Genomic DNA, 19,721 nt, shown 5'->3' with positions numbered 1-19,721 from the left:
CCTAATGGATTTAGGAGCACAAGTCCCACCTACTTTCAATTAACACCAAGATTTTCAGAAGTGACTAAGGATTTTGGGTGCCTCAGTTCTGGGGACCCAATCTGAGGGCCCAGGTTTGTAAGAGATGGATGCCTGGCACTTCGTAAAAATCAGGCTCCTTGATGGTATCTCATGTGATCACTCATCACCTCTGAAACATCTTGACCTCAGTCTATAATTGATCTGACTAATTATGATGCGAGGCAGATCAGCCAATGACAAATGCAGTCTAACACACTCAGTTTAACAGCCTGACGCTCTAGGAATCTTTGGTCAATCTTTTATTCAATAGTGCAAGAAGTAATACCAATCTATTCATTGGTAATGCAATGGGCTGCAAAATGCACAAGTGATGCAAAGTGCACTCCTTGAAATCATCCTTGATACTATAAAATGTCCAACCTGGGCAAAGCAGACAGGAAGTAATACCGATACACTGCTGCCAAAAATGACTCTCACAGGTTTAACAAGTTTACAGAAACAAAGGAGTAAATAAAATGTTGCAATTTTACCTTGGAGACATCATGGTATGAGCATGAAAGGAATTGGTGTGGCAAGAAAATCAATAAAAAACAACAAGGTACATCATTATTTTTCAGAATGATTGTAGTACATTTTACCCTGTATTTGTAGTTTTTAAAACAGGGTGCTCCTAAGTCCTTTAGGCTTTTTTAAAAAAAAAGTATCCCTTCGATCTCTAACAAATACTTAACATGTATATATCCTCTGGAACACACAGAAATCTGGCCTCAGTTTAGATAGAACATTTATATGCAGACACCCAGCTGAGCACATGCACCTATTTTTGCAGCATTTACACAGAAAGCTCCCCAATTTTTTGTAAAACACATGTGCAAAAGTAAGCATACATCTCCCAAGTATGGAAATTTGCACAGACGAGCCTGACTTGTATAGTGTAGATCAGGTGTTTTCCCACACATACCTTTAAAATAAGTGGGTCCAACTCCCCTTCCAAATAATTTATTCCCACAAACTAAGATACACTATTAAATTGATTAGTATCATTGCCAGGAGACATAAGCAATCACCCCACCCAAAGATAGGTGGTTTCAGAAACCTCTCATGGAAGAAAAAACAGGCTGGTGCTAATGGAATACACCAACTGTGAGCAGTGCAATCCGCCGTTTCCTCAGACACACGGGCAGCACTGTGCTGCCAACCACCAGCCAGTTTGAGGAGTCCAGACCCGACTTTCCCACCTGACGTCACTCTGCAGGAAGAGGCAGCTGTTCCGCAGGTTGGCAGAGCTCCCCAGACAGCAGGTCACCTCTCCATACTCCTGCATGATCTTGATCATCTCGCACATGGCTGCGAGAGAATGACAAAGAGAGACTTAATGCCTTACCGTAGCATGTACAAACACTGGCACAGCAGCATTTTAAATCTCCTCTCACCCTGATTTCATTTCTGGAGACAAACAATCAAACCTGTTAAAGGTTACCAGATCAATACACCTCCAGACTGCTCTTTGGAACCGAGTCCCTCAGACAACAAAGGCTAAGCTCATCAGCTTTTTGACCTTAAAAATATATGATTTGAGGTTAAAAGATATTGCCCTTCACATTTACTAGGAATTCCCCAATGAATTATAAACCAACATCAAGAACAGACCCTCCAGAACAGATCTCAGAAGCCTTATGTTAACTGTCCACACAAACCCCGATTCTTCCCACACTGTGTTCCCCCACCAGGAAGCTTTATGATGTAGCCTCCAATAAAGGGAAGGCAAAAATCATCTTCTCACTTCACTAAACAGTCTAGTCATTTCAGGACAGGGGTATGCAATCCAATCCTAGCTCAGCCTATGCCTTTGGAAAGAAATAACTGCTCTCCTAGTACCCTATGCACCTGCCCGGGGAGGGAAGGGGTGGAATTCTGATCCAAAGCTGCTCCAGTGCCATTTGAACCTTTGCCTCTTCTGCCTGGGGCTCTGTTCCTTGAGCTTGTAATTAACACGGACTTGGCCGTGGAGCACAAAGGCCTTGATAAAAAATATCTGGGAATTCATTTAAAATAAGGATTTTATAGACTTTCATGCAAGATTGAGTCACTTTACCCACATTCACAAGGAGCTTTATCCGCATTTTACAGATGAAGGAACTAAGGCACCAGGAGGGGAAGTGACATAAACAAAGTCATGCAGAAAGCTAGTGGCAGTCAGGTAGTCCACTAATAGCACCTGCTATACTAGGAAATGACTTCTAGGAAGTGATTTCTGAGCCATGTAAGGAAATGATCACTGGCCCTCAGGATCTGGCCCTCAGCACATAAGACTGCAATGGAGGCTCATCCACCCAGAATCCCCCTCCCAGTTTGCTACAGGGTCTCCCCACCCCTCCATGCTCTCATGACCCACAGCAACTATTTGGAGAAGATGTTTGGCAGCTGATGTGTGGGACAGGCCAAGCCCAGCGGTCACTTACTCTCTGAGGTGCAATCGGTAAAGAGTGGCACCAGCAAAGGCACGTTGTCAATGTTCTGCAGGTGAGGTCTCACCTGGTGGATCCCTCGAGGAAGTTTGGCCTTTAGAGAAAGGAGAGAGAGATTAAGGTGGCAGGAGAAAATTGTAAATTAATATCAAGGTGGTGATTACAGCACCCCAACTCCTGCACTCAAATCTCTGTGGGGCAAGATTCCTGCGATTGCAGGATCGGGCATAAGTTGCTGTCCACTGTAGAGAGAGCTTGGCTTTCCTAAGAGAGTATAAAACAAGGCTCCCGCTGAAGCGTTATTTTGCAATTCACATGCCGATTGGCCCATGCTCTCCCCCATGATTCACTATTTGCCCTTTGCAGGTGCAGCATGACCCAACAGCGGTCAGGGATTTAACTAGCATTTGACCATCCAGCCAGAACACTAGTTCAGTCACTGCATTAGGAAGAGATTGAATCTTTCAATTCAACCTGGAACACCAGCCCAGGACAACCAACTGAGTCAAGAGTGGATGTCAGGCTAGCCCTGCTGTTGGAGCTAGCCTTCCTGGGCAAAAGAGAGAGAAAGGTTGTTTGATGTAGCGGGAGGGAGAAATGAACATGAAAAAAGGAACGAGGGGGAATGGCTCCAGGGGGAGGAAGGGGATATAGACTGAGCCAGTGAAAGAAGGGTACTTCTCCCATGTGAGTTTTTGCATGTCTGAAGGCCAAGCTCTTTGGGACTCTCTGCTGTTTCCTAGTGTGTGAGTGCGTGGGGAGTTGGGGGGGAAGGTGGGGAGAAGGGGGAGGTATTTTGTCCGCAACCCTGCTGAAATTTAAGAAGATAAGTTTTCTTTTTCTAAATAGCAGCCTACAGGAGTGGTTTTAAATTTGTGTCTCTATGAGGCCAGTAGAAGCTACGTGCCATCTCCCAGACTTATGAGAGCTATCAGGCCTTCTGCTGCAGAGGAGCAGCATTTCCAAGTCATTGATCTGCCATGACAGCCCGCTCAGCCCAAGATTGGGAAAGGGGAGAAGTGTTTTCTGCCAGCACAGATCACCACCCACTCCCCCTCACATATACTTGCAAGAGGAAGGGTAGGGAATCCAGACGGAAAGAGACAAGCCTAGTTTCTCCTCACATTCTCCTGAGGAGTTCTGTGTATGGTCATCTCAACTCCTTAATCACCTAGCATTCTTAAACCTTCTCATGGGGAGAAGGAAGGAGAGCATGCAAAGGGGCAAAACTGAAATACTTAGTGCTGGGCTTGTGTGGGTCATTGATGTCAAGCTGGGAAGAATTAAGAGAGACATAACACAAACCAATTAACAAACAAGGCTTACTTGAGTCTGGTAATCCTGGAAAGCACCGAGATGTTGTTCTTAACCAGAGAGTTGGTGTGGAAAAGGAAAGATACACTCACCCTGTTGCAGTCCTCCAAGAAGCTGGGGATATCGCTGTCTGTTGGCTGAAAGCTGATGAGATCCAAGTGCCCTTCCTCTTCCATCAGCAGCAGGCCCTCCACATCATCTCGAGAGACTGAAGCGGAGAGAAAGGCAGCAGTAAAAATAAGCACATCCCTGTCTATACTGCACCGTTTCCAGCCACGTGCCCCTGCAACACACACAGCACCTTCACGTGGAACTGTGGAAGCCTGGAAACACAAGCCCTGATTTTCTAGGTTAGCTGCAGTCAGATCCCACTCAATTATCTCCTAAAATAAAATATTTTTAAATGACTAATTGACTAATCTGCTCGGAGGCAGATGCATGAGCCTAGTTTCTTTAATCTTTTGATACATGATAGCTCTTCTGGCTCTGCTTCCTTTCTCCCTGTTCACACAGTCTTCTGGGGAGAGACTGGAGAAATCACATCTAAAGTGAGGAAGAAGAGCAACTTTCAGTCAAGAGACAGACCCACGGGATAAGTCCAACATTGCAAAAAAAAAAAAATAAATAAATAAATAAAAAACAAAAAACCCACAACCCTGCGACATTGAGTCTCAGAGCCTAGGTCAACTGACTCAGGCTTGCTCTATGGGGCTAAAAATAGCAGTGTAGACATTCCTGCTCTGGCTTTGAAAACCACGCCCTTCACCGGGTTCCAGAGCCCGAATTCCAGCCTGAGTAGGAACACCTACATTACTATTTTTAGACCCACAGTGCAAGCCTCAAGTCAGTCAGCCTGGGCTCAAATATGCCCTCAACAACTACATCCAGGCCGTAGCAAAAATTGGAACTACAAATGCACAACTCCACGGTAGGCTATTGCATACACAATTATGATAGTTACGTGCACAACAGTGCGTGTGCACCCAGCTCCCATGATTGTGCATGCAACTGTAGTAAGTGTGTGCACAAATCAGTAGTTTGATTCCTAAACGGCCCCGTGAGTGCCAGAATTACCATGACTGCGCGGTACTCACACACACACACACACACACAAGGCACGCACATTCAGGTTTGGGCTCACAGGTCTAATAAGTCAGGGCTGGATTAGAACAGGTTAAACAGGATGGTCTTGGAAACAGTGAGGACCATTTGAGTGGCTTCCTAAGACCACAGTAGCGTATTTTCTTCAGGGTTATCAGTGCCGGTTTCACTGTGTTATGTACTTTTATACATGTGTTGAAGGGAAAAAACTGGACAGCTCAACCTTACCAGATTCCTGGTTTCATCCTTCAGTGGGAGCCAACAAGTCACATTACCTAACTGGCAGCCGTGGCGAGAAGCCACGGAGTCACAGCAACCGGAGCATCCTATCTTGCTTACCATACACCACATTCATTAGCTACAGGCAGACACGCCATGCCTCTGAATCATACAACCACCTTTCCCAGAGGGAAAATCTCTCACCCTGATTCAGGTCATCATGCAAAGAACCTGCATGGCTGGGGCTGGAGGGAGGAATCTCTGACCCGGGCACATCTCCGTTGGGCGTTAAGGATATATGACAGTTCCAGCCAGTCTCAAGACCCATCTTCTCAGCAAAGACCTGGGGAAGAGCACACAAGATTTTACAGAGCTGATGCAGGGACCAGTGCTTTGGGGTCAATACCTACAGATGCCCACTGACAAGCCTATGCCACTGAGACCTATTAGGCAGCTGGGTAGGGTTACTCTCGGACTGTATGGGGATGAACTCTTCAGTCAGTCAAGGCAGGGGCCATGCAAGTTCAGAAAGGGATACAGCAGAGATGTAGCCTACCTTGCTCTTGAGCTCATCTTCCAGGGAAAAGTAGACAAAACGAATGCAGGCACTGACCAGCCCATCAATGAGGCGGACGATGTCAAGTCGGGCCTGGTACTGGGATGAGACCATTCCCATGAAGATCTGGCCACTCAGAGCCTGGATACAATCCTCCTTCTCCATTACTTCTCCGATCCCTTCTTCAGGCATGCAATCACATTGAGACACAAACAACCACACGTGCGTGCACACACAGACACAGATAACGAGACATGACCACGTAGAGACAGACACCCATATGAACAGAAACATGCAGACACACATGTACAGATGGACAGGTGGAAAGACACCCATTTGCCCAAACATACACAGTCACAAAAGGAGTTTCAAACACCCCAACATACAGCCGAGAACACAGTGCAAAAACACACACAGCATGGGAAGGAAGAAAAAAAACAAAGGATGCTAGTCAGTTACAAGAAAGGGGTGGGGAGGGCACAGTACATGTGCTGCATAATGTACACATATGCATTTTAAGTACATCATACTGTGCTTAAACAACACAGCAAGTGTCTGGTGGAAGCTGACCGCCATGAAACTGAAGGGGAGTTGATCTCAAGTAATTGGATCAAACAAGTTCTCTCTAGGGATGCTGTAGTGGCTCCAGAATGACCTGTTAAGGATTTAGACTGACAGGATTCCTTCACCAGATCATGCTGTGATTAACGTGACCTCGATGCGGTACACAGTAAGGGATTCTGGTGTACCATGAGAAACTATACAATGAAATATTGTATAATCGCTAATTATGCCTCCCAACTCCCATGTGAAGCCATGTTACCTCATTTTACAGAATGGGAAACTGAGGCACATTGGGGTTAGCGCCGCAGTTTTCCAAAGGAATCAAAGGGAATTAGGCACTTCCTGACTCCTTTGAAAAACCCATCATAAGTAACTTGCATAAGACTGCACAGATGCAAAGCCAGGAACAGAACGTAAAGAGTCTTGAGTCTCAGTCCCCTGCTTTAATAAATTAGACCACCCTCAAGTGTAACTGTTATCTTACAAATTTAGGTAACTTTAAGATAGAAATACACTTGCCAGCAGCATAAGTAATTATTTCCCTTTTAGGGAATGCTTAGATCTCAATTTCCAACCACTGCTTTGGAGAGCAAAGCTGCTACAGCTTTAGATTGGGAACTAGAGACCAGCTCAGCAATACATCCCACAAGAGGAGGAGAGAGATGTACCATCAGAACTCCAGCTGTTCCTTCTGCTGCTCTGTTTGATGGGTGTAGTCCCAGGAAGGTCACAGGATGTGAAGATGGCATTCTGTCCAGGGACCTGCACCAGTTCTATGCACTTGCCATTGAGCTGGGAGGACAAGGCACAGTGCATTGGCTTGTAGGCAAAGGCAGAGCAATAGCCTGAGAGACATGCTCGCTGGTAGAAATCCAACACTTTCTTCCTACATGGAAGACACAAGGTAATACCAAAAGCTATCAGAGGCATGCTGCCATTCTGACATCAGTATAACCTCTGGGAGCTCAGGGCTGGAGGAAATCACCAATGCAAGTTTCCTGGACCACTCCCTGTAAGTTTGTTTCTAACACTGATCAGAGAAAAAAGAAAAGAAGTACTTGTGGCACCTTAGAGACTAACAAATTTATTAGAGCATAAGCTTTCGTGAGCTACAGCTCACTTCATCGGATGCATTTGGTGGAAAAAACAGAGGAGACCTGTTTTTTCCACCAAATGCATCCGATGAAGTGAGCTGTAGCTCACGAAAGCTTATGCTCTAATAAATTTGTTAGTCTCTAAGGTGCCACAAGTACTCCTTTTCTTTTTGCAAATACAGACTAACACGGCTGCTACTCTGAAAACTGATCAGAGACTGGTCTAAAGAGACCATTCCTTATAGCTTGTATCCTTTGAGCTACAGCCACTAGAGGGAGACCTGAGCGTCTGAGCATCCTGTAAGGGGCTAACTAATATAGCATATTTGTGATGGAATTGGAGCCGCCTGTGATAATTTATGAACACTAGATGAGTCATGCAGTTGTCTGATTATTGCCTGGGGGTTCCTTGCATGAGTACTTTGGGTTAATTCACCAGCAAGGCTGTTTACTTGTGAGTAGGAAGAGGGCAATAGGCCAGATAACACTTATCAGCAAACATGGGGTGGACAATGCTGGAGCCACTGGCTGTGATGCAGACCTCACTGAACAGGTTTCCCCAGGCAGATCTCAGCCATCAGGGGCACAGGGAGCTCAGAGGACTCATGAGGGTTTAAAAACACACACTTCTCAAGGGAGAGACAGGACTTCTGAGTAAATGTGAACCCAAACTTTAGAGGTCAGAGGGATCTGGAGTAGGATAGGCCCACCCAGGCCTTTAGGTCAAACAGATATGCATACAGACAACTTATTGTTTTAAAAACCCATTTCTCATGTTACACTGTGCTCCACGGTTAAAATTAAACAATACATTGTTTTAAGACGACTGTTTTGGGTCACACTATTCATCACTGGTCACAGCTCCCGAAGGAAAGAACGGCAGAGAGCTAAATGCAGTTGGACCTGCTGAGCAATCATGGTTGGCACACACCCATACAGGATGCTGTAGCATCACAGGTTTCTACCCAGGAAAGCAAAGGCTCAAGACCTAAGAACTGGAGGGAATGCACTCAGAGAGAAAGGAAGGAATGAGAGGTGCAGCTAGCACTGAACCATGACAATATTATAGATTTGCATGGTGCAGTGATACAAAGCCAATGCAAGTTGAACAAAGAGCCCCCCATCGTAGTACACCAGTGGTGCAGTTCCAGACAGCTGCATTTAAAGGCAGATTGTCAACACGCAGTCAGTCATTGGAGTAGCTTAAAATTCCATGTTTGTTTTGAATTTGTAGTGGTAACATTAGGCTGGGCCAGAACTACTCAACACAGAGTTTTTAATCAATGCCTCGTAAAAGAAATATTCAAAAAAGTAACAGGTCTTAATGCCTGAAAATAGTGAGACACACTAGCACAATGTAATGCAGGCCAACAAAACAAATCAGGACTGATCTGTCAAATGACAAAAAGGTGACAATAATGGCATAGGGAGCACCAAATCCACCCCAGCAAGATACCACTAATAGCTGGAATGTACCACTCCTTGTATGCAGATATGGGACTTCCCAGAGATAACCGAACAAAATCCTATTGCTACCATCACTGAACTTGCTTAGAATTTTGGGCACACTTTACAGTAAGGTTCCATTTATAAACAAATTATAAAGGGTTTATAAATGATGAACAAAAGTTTTAATAAAGGGTTGGTAAATTGTTAGAGTCCAACGGATCAGTAGATTGCTTATAACCATGTAACCCCTTTTAACGATGCGCTTATAACCAACTACAGACAATTCACATTTATAACATGCTTATAACAGCTATTTATCATTTATAAATGGCTTATAAAGTATCGTTATGTGGAGCCTTAATATAAACATAATTCTCTCCAGTAATTAATTTTAAACCAGTAACTCCTGTATGCCAATGAGGTAAGGCCACCCACCTGTCAGAGCCGGAGAGGGGGTAGATATCAGCACCATCCCAAAAGTCTGTGCAGGCCTCGAGAATGATGTCAGCTGTTCCATGAGAAAGCATCTGCTCAGTGCCTAGGGGGAAAATGGGTAGGTGTCTCACCTGTACATTTCCAGCCAAGGGATTTAATTCCAATGGCTCATTTGACAGTTAAAAACTACAGAGAATCCCACAATAAGACAGAACATCCTGATCTGCCCAATACATCCCCACTGGCCATGTCAAGAATGTGTCAGCCACTGAAGAGAGACTGTTCAAGAGGAGATGATGTAGGTTTGGCTGCTCTTTGCCTGGCTACAAGTTAATTGAGCTAGTGGTAAATTATGGACCTGGTAGCCAGTTCCAGAACCTCTCCCCTTACACTGCAATGATCTTTCTCCTGCAGAAAAGTGAGGACCTGGTTGCTTCTGTATCCAGTACCCCTCCAAATCAGGGTATAACCAGGAGTAATGGAGTCATGAGATGAAACTAAGTAAAGGGAAATTTGAGTTGAATAGCAGGGGATAATTTCACAGTGAAAGCCTGTTAATAGACTGGAGTCTATTAGATTGGAGGCAGCATGAACTAGAGGTTAAGGGTATGGGACTGGGACTCAGGAGACCTGGGTTCTATTCACTGGCCTGGCAAGTCACTTCACCTCCCTGTGCCTCAGATAAGGCTAGTGACCTCCTTTGTAAAGCGCTCTGAGATCTACTGATGAAAAGCACTGGATAAGAGTGAGGTATTATTATTATCAGCACTATTCCATGGAAGAAGTTGGGTGATTAACAGTCATTGCCTGGGGCATTTAAAACAAGGCTCGACGAAAGCTCTAGAAGACATACTGCAGAGAACAACCCCTCGCACTGACCAGAGGAGGAGCCAAGATTACTTAATGACCATGATCTTTCAGGTCTTTCCATCTTTTCCAATTCTAGGGAGCTTTAAGGCTGAACAATAACCTGTAACTCATCCTGCTGGGCCTGGGTATTCCAGGGTGTCTCAGATCATCATGTGATTTTCACTTATCTGGTACAAGACCAGGGCATGGTAGGTAGATCAGAAGTCAAGGATGGAGGGGCTGCCTTCCCTCCAGGGTTCCTCTCTCTCATTAGCTCATGTGGAAACGTTAGCATTACATGCACGTAGCATTCACTGTCAAGGTTAATTTGATTCCCTCCTCCAGCTACTCTGTGACTGCCCCCAATAGTTTCAAAGCTGATCTAAAGAGAGAAAAAAAATCACTTCCAAAAAGCGAGTCCAAAGACTTCTTGAAGGCATCGCTGCTGAGTGCAGACACTCATGCTAGCCAATGAGGTCAAGAGCCAAGAATATCTGTTCATGCAAATCAGGCGGGGACCTTCATGAATACTTGAGGATTTTCCAAAACATACCAGCTCTCTGCTTTGTACTAAAAATAGACATCACAGGCTGAGTTTATCAGCATAACAAACATCTGAATGCAATAGGAGCAGAATGTGAAAGAGGCTGCTTGTTAGAGGAACACAATGGACAGCTCACGTGAGGTTTGGGTTAATTTTACTGTAAAAACCTTATATCCTCGCCTTAGTGGCTGTATGGTCAGATAGCCTCTGCTGTGAACAAAGGGGCAGGAGATGCCAGCTGACCCCTGCAAAGTCCATGCCCGGTATACAGAGTAGGAACTGGTGGGCAAACACACACATGCACATCAGCAGCTACATTTCTGCTTTCCATCCTACATAGTTTCTGTTCAGCATCAACAGCACCTTGCACAGCCCACCCCACCGGCACTCTGTAGAAGTTAATGCCAGCGACACAGTTCATGTACCACTCCAATCCGTGCTGCGGTGGCATTGATTCCAATGTCACTGATGGCACTGTGAGCTAAACCTCCCCAAAACTGGGATTAGTAAATCACAAGGTTAGTAACAGAAATGGGATTCTGCTAAACCAGGGGCCATTGTTCACTCCGGCTTTTCCCCTACAATCTGCACCTACGCCACAAATCAACATCCGTGTAACACTCACAGCCTGCGCCTTACACAAACCACTCCAGGAACCAGAAATAGAGCCTACAAAGACATACAGATCAGATGCCTCATGGCACAAGGAAACAACTAATAAAACCCTAGGCTATAACTCTAGGTAAATTAACAACCTGCCCTGGGAACATGGCTATTAGCTAATGAGCAGTGGGATCGTTTAGAAATGGCTGAGGATGGGTATTAAACACTGTGACTGTTCAGTATTTACATGTATGCCCTGCCAAATTACACTGATTTACAAAGCATGAGACTCCTCACTAAGCTCCTGGCAGTAAACTGGGTAAAATCCCTGCTCCCACCTGGCACTGGGGGTGGGAGAGGAGGTGCTCCTGGTGGCTGGCTGTGGTCAATACTGAGTTCATGCTATTTTCTTCTAGGGCTAGAGATAGAAGCTAACTGAGCAGCAGTGAGTCTGCTCAAATGAGCCAGATCACTCTGCATTGGATATGGGCTTGTGTTAAAACTCTTCCCAAACAAGAGGTTCCCAACAGCAATCCCAGCTTCCAGCACTGGTGCAGCAATCAAAATAAGACTATGCAAAAATTAAGATTTTAACTACAACAAGGGAAGATGGAAGCAGTACAGGCCATTGGGTCATTTCACTCCAGAAGCATGTGAATCCTTAGTCACCTCCAGTTACTGTGGATTTGGGGTGAAAAATGTCAGATTAACAGGGACATATTTCACTAAACAAGACAAGGGAACCTAGAGATGGGTTATGTACTATTTCTGCTCAAGGTACATTATTTACTACCTGTCCACCTTTGGTTTCCTTACAGAGGTCTCATTATGGTGTATGGAGTCAAACATTCATTCCAAGATTTTTAAAGCCAAAAGGGGCCACTATGATCTAGTCTGACCCCCTGCATAACACAGTCCAGAGAATTTCACGCAGTAATTCCTGCACCAAGCTCATAATTTCTGGTTGACCATAATTTTCGAAAGCCATACAATCTTGATTTAAAGACTTCAAGTGATGAACAATCTACCACATCCTTAAGTAAATTATTCCAATGGTTAATTACCCTCACTATTAAAATTCTTCTTACAGTTCATTCTAGACAGCATTATTACGGTCTCACACACACACACACACACGTCTGAACCCTCTAGGAAAAAAAACTTTTAAAAATTAGGAAATGAAGTTAGAATTAGGCAAGATTAAAGGTGGTTCCCTATATTGAGAATCCCAGCAGTCAACTCCGAACACCACATTTCAAAGCCTTTCCTATAAAGGCAAGATGGCAGCAACTGGAACAAACATAAAAAAATCTTCCCAGGTCAAGGCGTGAGATTAACTGCTGGACAGAAGGATATGGTTTACTCCCAGGGACTTTCAACTCTGTACAGTATTGATTTCGCTGGAACAACAAAGTCTGTGCAAAGACAAACAGGAAACTCCTCTTGTTCTGCTTTTCCAGGACACACATACACACAAAAGATCATTAATACGTTGGATATAACATTAGCCAGAATCAAATTACAAAGGTTATTCACAATCCTCATGCTTCTGGGCAAGAGCTGGTCACACACTAGGGTCAGGAAGAAATTCCTCCCAACATGCTATAGTACTGCACAGTGACGTGTGTTACCAAGAAGTTTACAGTTTCCTCTTCAGCAGTTGGTATTGGCTGCAGGCAGACACAGGATATCAGTCTAGAGCAGGGGTGGGCAAACTTTTTGGCCCGAGGGCCACATCTGGGTATGGAAGTCGTATGGCGGGCCATGAATGCTCAAAAACTGGGGGTTGGGGTGCAGGAGGGCATGAGGGCTCCATGGGGTGGGGTTGGGGATGAGGAGTTGGGGGTGCAGGAGGGTGCTCCGGGCTGGAACTGAGCAGTTCAGAGGGCGGGAGGAGGATCAGGGCTAGGGCAGGGGGTTGAAGCATGGGAGGGGTCGGGAGGCAGGCTCCGGGCGGCACTGACCTCAAGCAGCTTCCAGAAACAGCGGCATGTCCCCTCTCCAGCTCCTATGCAGAGGTATGTCCAGGCAGCTCTGAGTGCTGCCCTGTGCACAGGCGCCACCCCTGCAGCTCCCATTGGCTGCAGTTCCCAGCCAATGGGAGCTGCAAGGGTGGCACTTGGGGTGGAGGCAGCATGCGGAGCCCCTTGGCTGCCCCTATGCATAGGAGCTGGAGTGGGGACAAGCCACTGCTTCCGGGAGCTGTTTGGAGTGGTGCAAGACCCTAACCCCGCTCCCTCGTTGGAGCGCTGGAGCGGAGCAAGCCCCAGACCCCGATTCCTGGTGGGAGCTTGGGGGCTGCATTAAAACATCTGGAGAGCTAGATGTGGTCCCCAGGCCATAGTTTGCCCACCTCTGGTCTAGAGAGAGCCTTGGTCTGTTCTACTCTGGCAATTCCTAGGTTGTTTTTGAGACTCGCAAAATACTCCATTTCCCCTCCCCCACTATATCCAACACCTACACCCGAGAGAAGGGAGGCACCCTTACTGGTGGTGGTGTCCTTAACAAAAAGGCTGATCATGTGACTCAAAGGCGGTCTCCTCTTGGTGATGGAAGAGAGTTTTCCCAGTACTGTCTCCTTCACCATCTCGTCAGTCGGCAAGCGGTACAGGGCCAAGTGGTTCTCCTGCTTGAAAAGCTCTTTGGCTCCGGGTGTGAAACCTGAAACATGAATGTAAAGGGGAGAAAGGTAAGACACAACTCAAAGTAAAATGGAGGAGATCTCACTTTGCTGCTCCCCTCCGTCCCCTGGCTGCAGTCATTCTGATACCTTCCCAGCAGCAGCATCCACCAGAAACCAAGCCAGTGACATTCTGTAGCCCCAGTGTGTGTGCTAACAGCCAGGCGACAGAGGTTACGCTTACCTAGCTGACTTGCCTGCATTCTACTATGTGCATACACTATAATGCTTTGAGATCTACTGATGAGATGTGCTTTACAAGAGCCAGATGATATTATTAGTGGAGTCCTTAGCACTTGTGATTCATTTAAGAGAAGGAGAGCAATCTAGAAGAACAAGCGTAGGACAAAAGGTCAGAAACTCTCAAATGTTAATCCTGGCTCTGCCACTGACTCATTGTGTGACCTAGGACAAGTCATTTAACGCTCCTGTGCCTCACTCTACCTCGCAAGAGTGGGATGCGGATTATGAAGTACTGAAGATGTAAAGTACTACATACTACTTACGGCTAACCACTGCCAGTTTCTCTGTAATACACATAAGCCTAAACATTAGCACCGACAAAGATGTCAGAGGAGCAATTTGTCCATTCTTATTGGTCAGTCTTTAGCCACTGTGGGGCAAAAAGCTTCTACATCGGCACTGCTGCTGTCCATAACACTGAAGGATTTGAACTAGAACTTTACCAAATTTAGCCTGTGTTGGCTGGGAAAACTCTTAGCCATGAATGTCACTCAAAGGCTGTAGCACCGTGTCTGAACCTGTCAGCGGTGAACTCTCCACTGACACTGGCAACAAGTCTGATGTCAAACCTCTGAGCATTGACCCAAAGAGAAAAGATCAGAGTCAGATCTGAACTCCAGCTTTCCAACTAACAAAGAGGGACCATTCTGGTACTCTCCCAGTATTCAGCTGGCTCAGTAAGACTACCACGAAAGCTTGCTATCATTTCTCAGCTGTCTCTTTGTTTGGTTCTTCCTTACCTATTAGCCTTGCAAACTCACAGAGCCCCCAGGGCACATGGACAGGCAGCACAGCATTGTGAGTCTCCTGGAGGGCAATGTTGCAGAGGTGGTCAGAAAAGCGGCATAGGCGCTCCGTCACACTGGCATTGCAGAGGTTGAGCAGCACATTCAAGCCCAGAGGCTTCAGGGAAGTTAGGTGCATCTGCCAGTTGGAGTCATCGAACTGGATACAGGAGGGGTTCTGCTGGTCCTGGGACAGGCTGAGCATTTTGAGGTGGTAGTCACACACAAAGTCTTCAGCCTCACAGGCCAGTCCCTCACCGTCACCGCCAGCCTGATCAGACATGCAAGAAAAACCTGGTTAGTTATAATGGAAGGTAGTTGCTAGAGATGCTTCAAGTCCCATCCCAAGCTTAGTATCCCTTAGCAGAAGAGAGAGTCCCAGATATAACAGGGAAGATTAACAGGCCATTGCTTCCTCCACTTCTCAAAAGTGGCAGCTTCCTTAGTTCCACAGTCTGAGATTCTCCAGAGGAGTAAAAACAACGTTTTTTAAAAGGTCTAAATTCTAAGGGAGGAAAATGAATGAGTATGTGATGAGGGAATGACTACTGTAAAGGGCCTGGGGGCTTTTCCAGGGAGATTGAACTACTTTCTAGTACCACATTTAGAAAAACAAATAGTAAGTTCCTGATCCTTCCCACTCCAAAATCTGTGGGAGTGTTACCATTGCCATAAGTGGGAGTATGAACAAACTCAGAAGATAACCAGGGAAAGAACTGTAGGATTAATTTTAAGATGACAGAAGTTTGATGGATGGCGATGAAGTCTCCTAAGAAGAAGGTAGTATGTAACATCCCCTAAATACACAAGAATATATCCGAGCATCCTCATCATAGACACTAGCAACAGGTACCTCCTTTAGTTCTGTCCTTAAAAGAACCAACGCTTCCCAGGGGAAAGGGGCCTTCAGTAAAGAGAATGCTTTTCTTCTCTGGAAAAGGACATGCAGCCCATGCTAAAGGATGTGCAAGGGGAATGAAGTGAGATTCGTCCCTGATTGCTTCCCCTTACAATTCAGCAACTGAAGCAGGCAATACTTGACAGAAACACAGACATTTCTTTAAAAAAAGAAAAGGAGTATTTGTGGCACCTTATAGACTAACAAATTAAGCCCTACTTAAGCACTAAGCCCATTACCAGTCGGGTGACACGGGCCAGGCATGAGTCTTTTATTGCACTGTAGACATACCATTAGGGTCATAATTTGTCACTAGAAGATACTATGCCCAACTTTCCCCTTGCTTACACTGGGGCAGTTCAGGAGTAACTCCACTGAAATCCATGGACCTACAGTGATGTAAATTCAGAATAACTGAGAGCACAATCAATACATATGAGTGGCCAGTATTACCAGTCAATTAGCATTTAATGAAAACTAAACTTGGTTAATTTGGCCTTGGGGTTTTTTTTGTTTTTGACTTCATGAAGTATTCTCAATCTACTGTTGGTTTTGTGAACATATTAATTATTATTATTTATTTGTATCATCAAAGCACATGGGCCACATATGTGGAATTATTCTACATCTACCATAAATGAACACTTGGCATGCTACAGGTAAAGTATCCATTACTGGTATTCGGTATTCAAGGTCAGAAACTGGTCACCTGTTGCATGGTTTAGATTCTGGTCCCTGTCTGAGTAAGTAACATTTTTGATAGAAGACTATGGAATAATGCCTTTCTAATAGAATTCTTTGTCAGTTTCAGTATTTATGTATATTTCTTGACTGCTTGGTGATCAGTCAAATACTCATGAATAATGAAAAGCAGTAACATATCAAATTTGAACCATGTGTTTAAAAAACTGTCTTCATCATTTGACCAGTTCTCTGGGATGTAGACCACGGATATTAGTCTATTAGTCTAAATCATGAATGATGTAGAGAAAGTGAATAGAGAAGTGTTATTTACCCCTTCACATAAACACACACACCAGGAGTCAACCCAATGAAATTAATAGGCAGCAGGTCTAAAACAAATATAAGGAAATACTTCTTCATACAACACACAGTCAACCTGTGGAACTTGTTGCCAGGGGATGGTGCAAAGGCAAAGATATAACTGGGTTCAAAAAAGAAGTAGATAAGTTCATGGAGGACAGGTCCATCAGAGGCTGTTAGCCAAGATGGTCAGGGATGCAACCCCATGCTCTGGGTGTCCCTAAGCCTCTGACTGCTAGAAGTTGGGACTGGATGACAGGAGACGGATCACTTGATCAATTGTCCTGTTCTGTTCATTCCCTCTGAAGCACCTGGCATTAGCCACTATTGGAAGATACTGGGTAGATGGTTGGACCCAGTATGGCTTTTCCCATGTACCACACAGGCATGTCTGCCAGAGATCTGACCCAAACCAGCAGCTAGTCTAACAGAGAGCTGGCATCACTGGGATGCTGAAGAGGAGACTCCTCACAGCCTCTTCTCTCCTCTAGAGCAATTAGTACTACTAACTAAATCCTCAGACTTTGAAAAGAGCCCATTTAAATGAACAGCTCTCCTTACCCCACAGAAAGAGGGGAAATCCAAAGGTGTGGGAGCTAATAGGATTACAATGCTGGCTGTAACTCGCCGCCTAATGTCTCTGCCAAGCACTCCCGAGTATAATGTTATTTTGGCTGAAGAGCCATCTTCCCATCCACAAAGCCAGCAAAAGGCACAGAGTACAATGAGATTCAGCTGCTCCTTTCCTTACATAATTCATACAAATCTGCTAGATTTCACCATTCTCTAACTCAAATCAGGGGGTGGGTAGGGTTCTTTCTCCTCTCGATGCAGCCTGTCCTACAGCTCAGTGAGAGGCTGACTGCATCCATTTTTGCATACCTTACCTGGGTTGCCTCCTCCTCACCACCCTCTGTGTCTTTGCTGAAGCTCACGTTGGACCCCGACGGATGCTTGCTTCTACTGTTTGGCTTTCTGTGGACATGGACATCAGAAGATTTTGGCATGTCACTAGACCAGTCGTTCCTCTCTTGTTCATTGGCAACATGGACCATATCCATCATGGGACCAGAAAGCAGAGCATCCCTCTCATGGGGCTAGAAGAGAGCAAGGAGGTGAACAGTGATGAGGCACTTATGGGATAGAATGGAAAATCCCCACTACTGACTTGCATGATGCCAGGCCTATTCTATCCTGGGATGGATTTGGGTAGCTGGGGGTGGGGCAGCTTCTGGCCTCTACTGAAGAGGACTGGACAGGACTCTTTGGAGGAGCAGGTCCTCACCATTCAAGCAACGACACTCTCCTCCAGGAGCTCAACACTTGCTTTTCTATACCACTGCAAGCCCTGCCAGATCATGAACTGAATCTAGTTGCCTGGCAGGTAGTGCTAAGGCTTCCAGCCACACCATGCTGAAAGCAAAGCATCACTTTGTTGATGACCCATCCCTCACCTCCTCATCCATCTCTGGGTGACAGAAGGAGCGCGTGGAGAGTTCATCCGTCAGGTCTTCATGGCTATCATGAGGAGCTTCCACCTTCCCACTGAAGAACAGAACAGTCTCTGGACTGGGATTTGGCCAGGATAGAATCCCCTGCTTGTCTACACAGCAAAGCACCTAAAACACCCCAAGACATCCCGCAACACCCCCCAAAATACAAAACACCTAGTGAGTTAATGTCTAAAATATATATTCACAGAAAAACAGCAGAAGGCTTGGGTGGGTTTTCAGATACAAAGCTGGACAAAAGTCCCTTGTCAAGCAAACCCCTATCTTGAGAGAGCATTCTGAAAGCACGCCCAGGTGTACTGAGCACAATTTGGTTCCATCTGGATTTATGGTCACTTAATGCAGGTTTCATTTTAGGACCTATTAAAACTAAGCATGAAATCCATAAGCAGGAGGCAAGTCTTGTACCTATTTTACAGACTAGTACACCAAGGCTCAGGGAGATCAAGAGGTTTTTTGTTTTCTTTTAAAAATGTCATTGGCAGAGCTAGGAATAGAACAAGAGTATGACCTGGGCTTAAGCTACCAGACAACACCAAATGTCCTCTAAACCACTGTCTTTACTAAAAGTGTGCTCCTGGGAGGATAGGTGCCCATTTGGTTTAAAGACAGTTATAATTAGGCTAACGCTTGTGCTGTCATATGGGTGTAATTCATAAAGTGTAAAAAAGCAGAAAACGGATGAGAGCATAAAAATTGGATGGGAAGAGATGTTGAATCCCAGCGATAATAGAACATGGCAATATTCTAAACAAAAAGAGCTCTCAGCCATACACATAGCTGTTTGCATTGCTTCACACTGACTGCAGACATTCTAGGCTTCCGAGTGAAAATCCTGGAATCTTATTATGTAGATGTCTAGTTCTTATATAGTGCTTATCATTAGACCTCAAAGCACTTTACAATAGAGGTTATAAAGCTCTTGCAAACCCAGGAGACTAGAAACCCCACAAGACCTTTACTCAGAACGCTGTGAATGGAACACCTACAGCCCTGTTTCTTAGGGAATTTTCACAGTGATTGAAGAGAGCAAGGTATCCCATTTAGGTATCCTCCTTGTGATAACCTAGTGATACTCACAGTGACGGATCCCAGGCTGTGAAGTAAGCTGGAGGTGAAGCTGAGTGTTGGAGACTTGCCTTTTAAAACACACAGAAAGTGGCTCCAGATACAACGTATCATTTCCTGTCAGAGAAGCAGACCACAGGTGACAATTCGCTGGGGAGAGCCTGGGTGAGGAAGGGGGATGAGGGGTGTGTGAAGTTAACAAACATGCTTATAGGTTCGAGTCAAAGAGACCCTGTGAAACAATCCATTGCCAGGGGGACAGAACTATAAGTGTG

General features: G+C 45.3%; 1 protein-coding gene across 9 annotated transcripts in view; it reads right to left on the bottom strand.

Moving 5' to 3' along the window:
* TMEM94 (transmembrane protein 94) overlaps positions 1-19,721 on the bottom strand; it is a 104,105-nt gene that overhangs the window by 10,625 nt on the left and 73,759 nt on the right. For all 9 annotated transcript variants that reach the window (XR_006275766.1, XR_006275765.1, XM_038371373.1 and 6 more), the window contains 12 exons: positions 19,459-19,563; positions 18,322-18,486; positions 17,755-17,964; positions 14,881-15,196; positions 13,705-13,878; positions 9,222-9,324; positions 6,912-7,129; positions 5,680-5,861; positions 5,328-5,466; positions 3,896-4,011; positions 2,484-2,583; positions 1,260-1,368 (listed from right to left, as the gene is read on the bottom strand). Coding sequence is in view for 7 of the 9 variants with exons in the window: in XM_038371373.1 (XP_038227301.1) it covers positions 1,260-1,368; positions 2,484-2,583; positions 3,896-4,011; positions 5,328-5,466; positions 5,680-5,861; positions 6,912-7,129; positions 9,222-9,324; positions 13,705-13,878; positions 14,881-15,196; positions 17,755-17,964; positions 18,322-18,486; positions 19,459-19,563 (1,937 nt within the window). In the remaining 2 variants the exon portion in view is untranslated. The remainder of the gene's footprint in view (positions 1-1,259; positions 1,369-2,483; positions 2,584-3,895; positions 4,012-5,327; positions 5,467-5,679; positions 5,862-6,911; positions 7,130-9,221; positions 9,325-13,704; positions 13,879-14,880; positions 15,197-17,754; positions 17,965-18,321; positions 18,487-19,458; positions 19,564-19,721) is intronic.

This window comes from Dermochelys coriacea, chromosome 14 (genome assembly GCF_009764565.3).
Source record: "Dermochelys coriacea isolate rDerCor1 chromosome 14, rDerCor1.pri.v4, whole genome shotgun sequence".
Taxonomy (NCBI): Eukaryota; Metazoa; Chordata; order Testudines; family Dermochelyidae; genus Dermochelys; species Dermochelys coriacea.
Note: the sequence above shows the minus strand (reverse complement) of the source record. Positions and strands in the feature narration are given on the sequence as shown.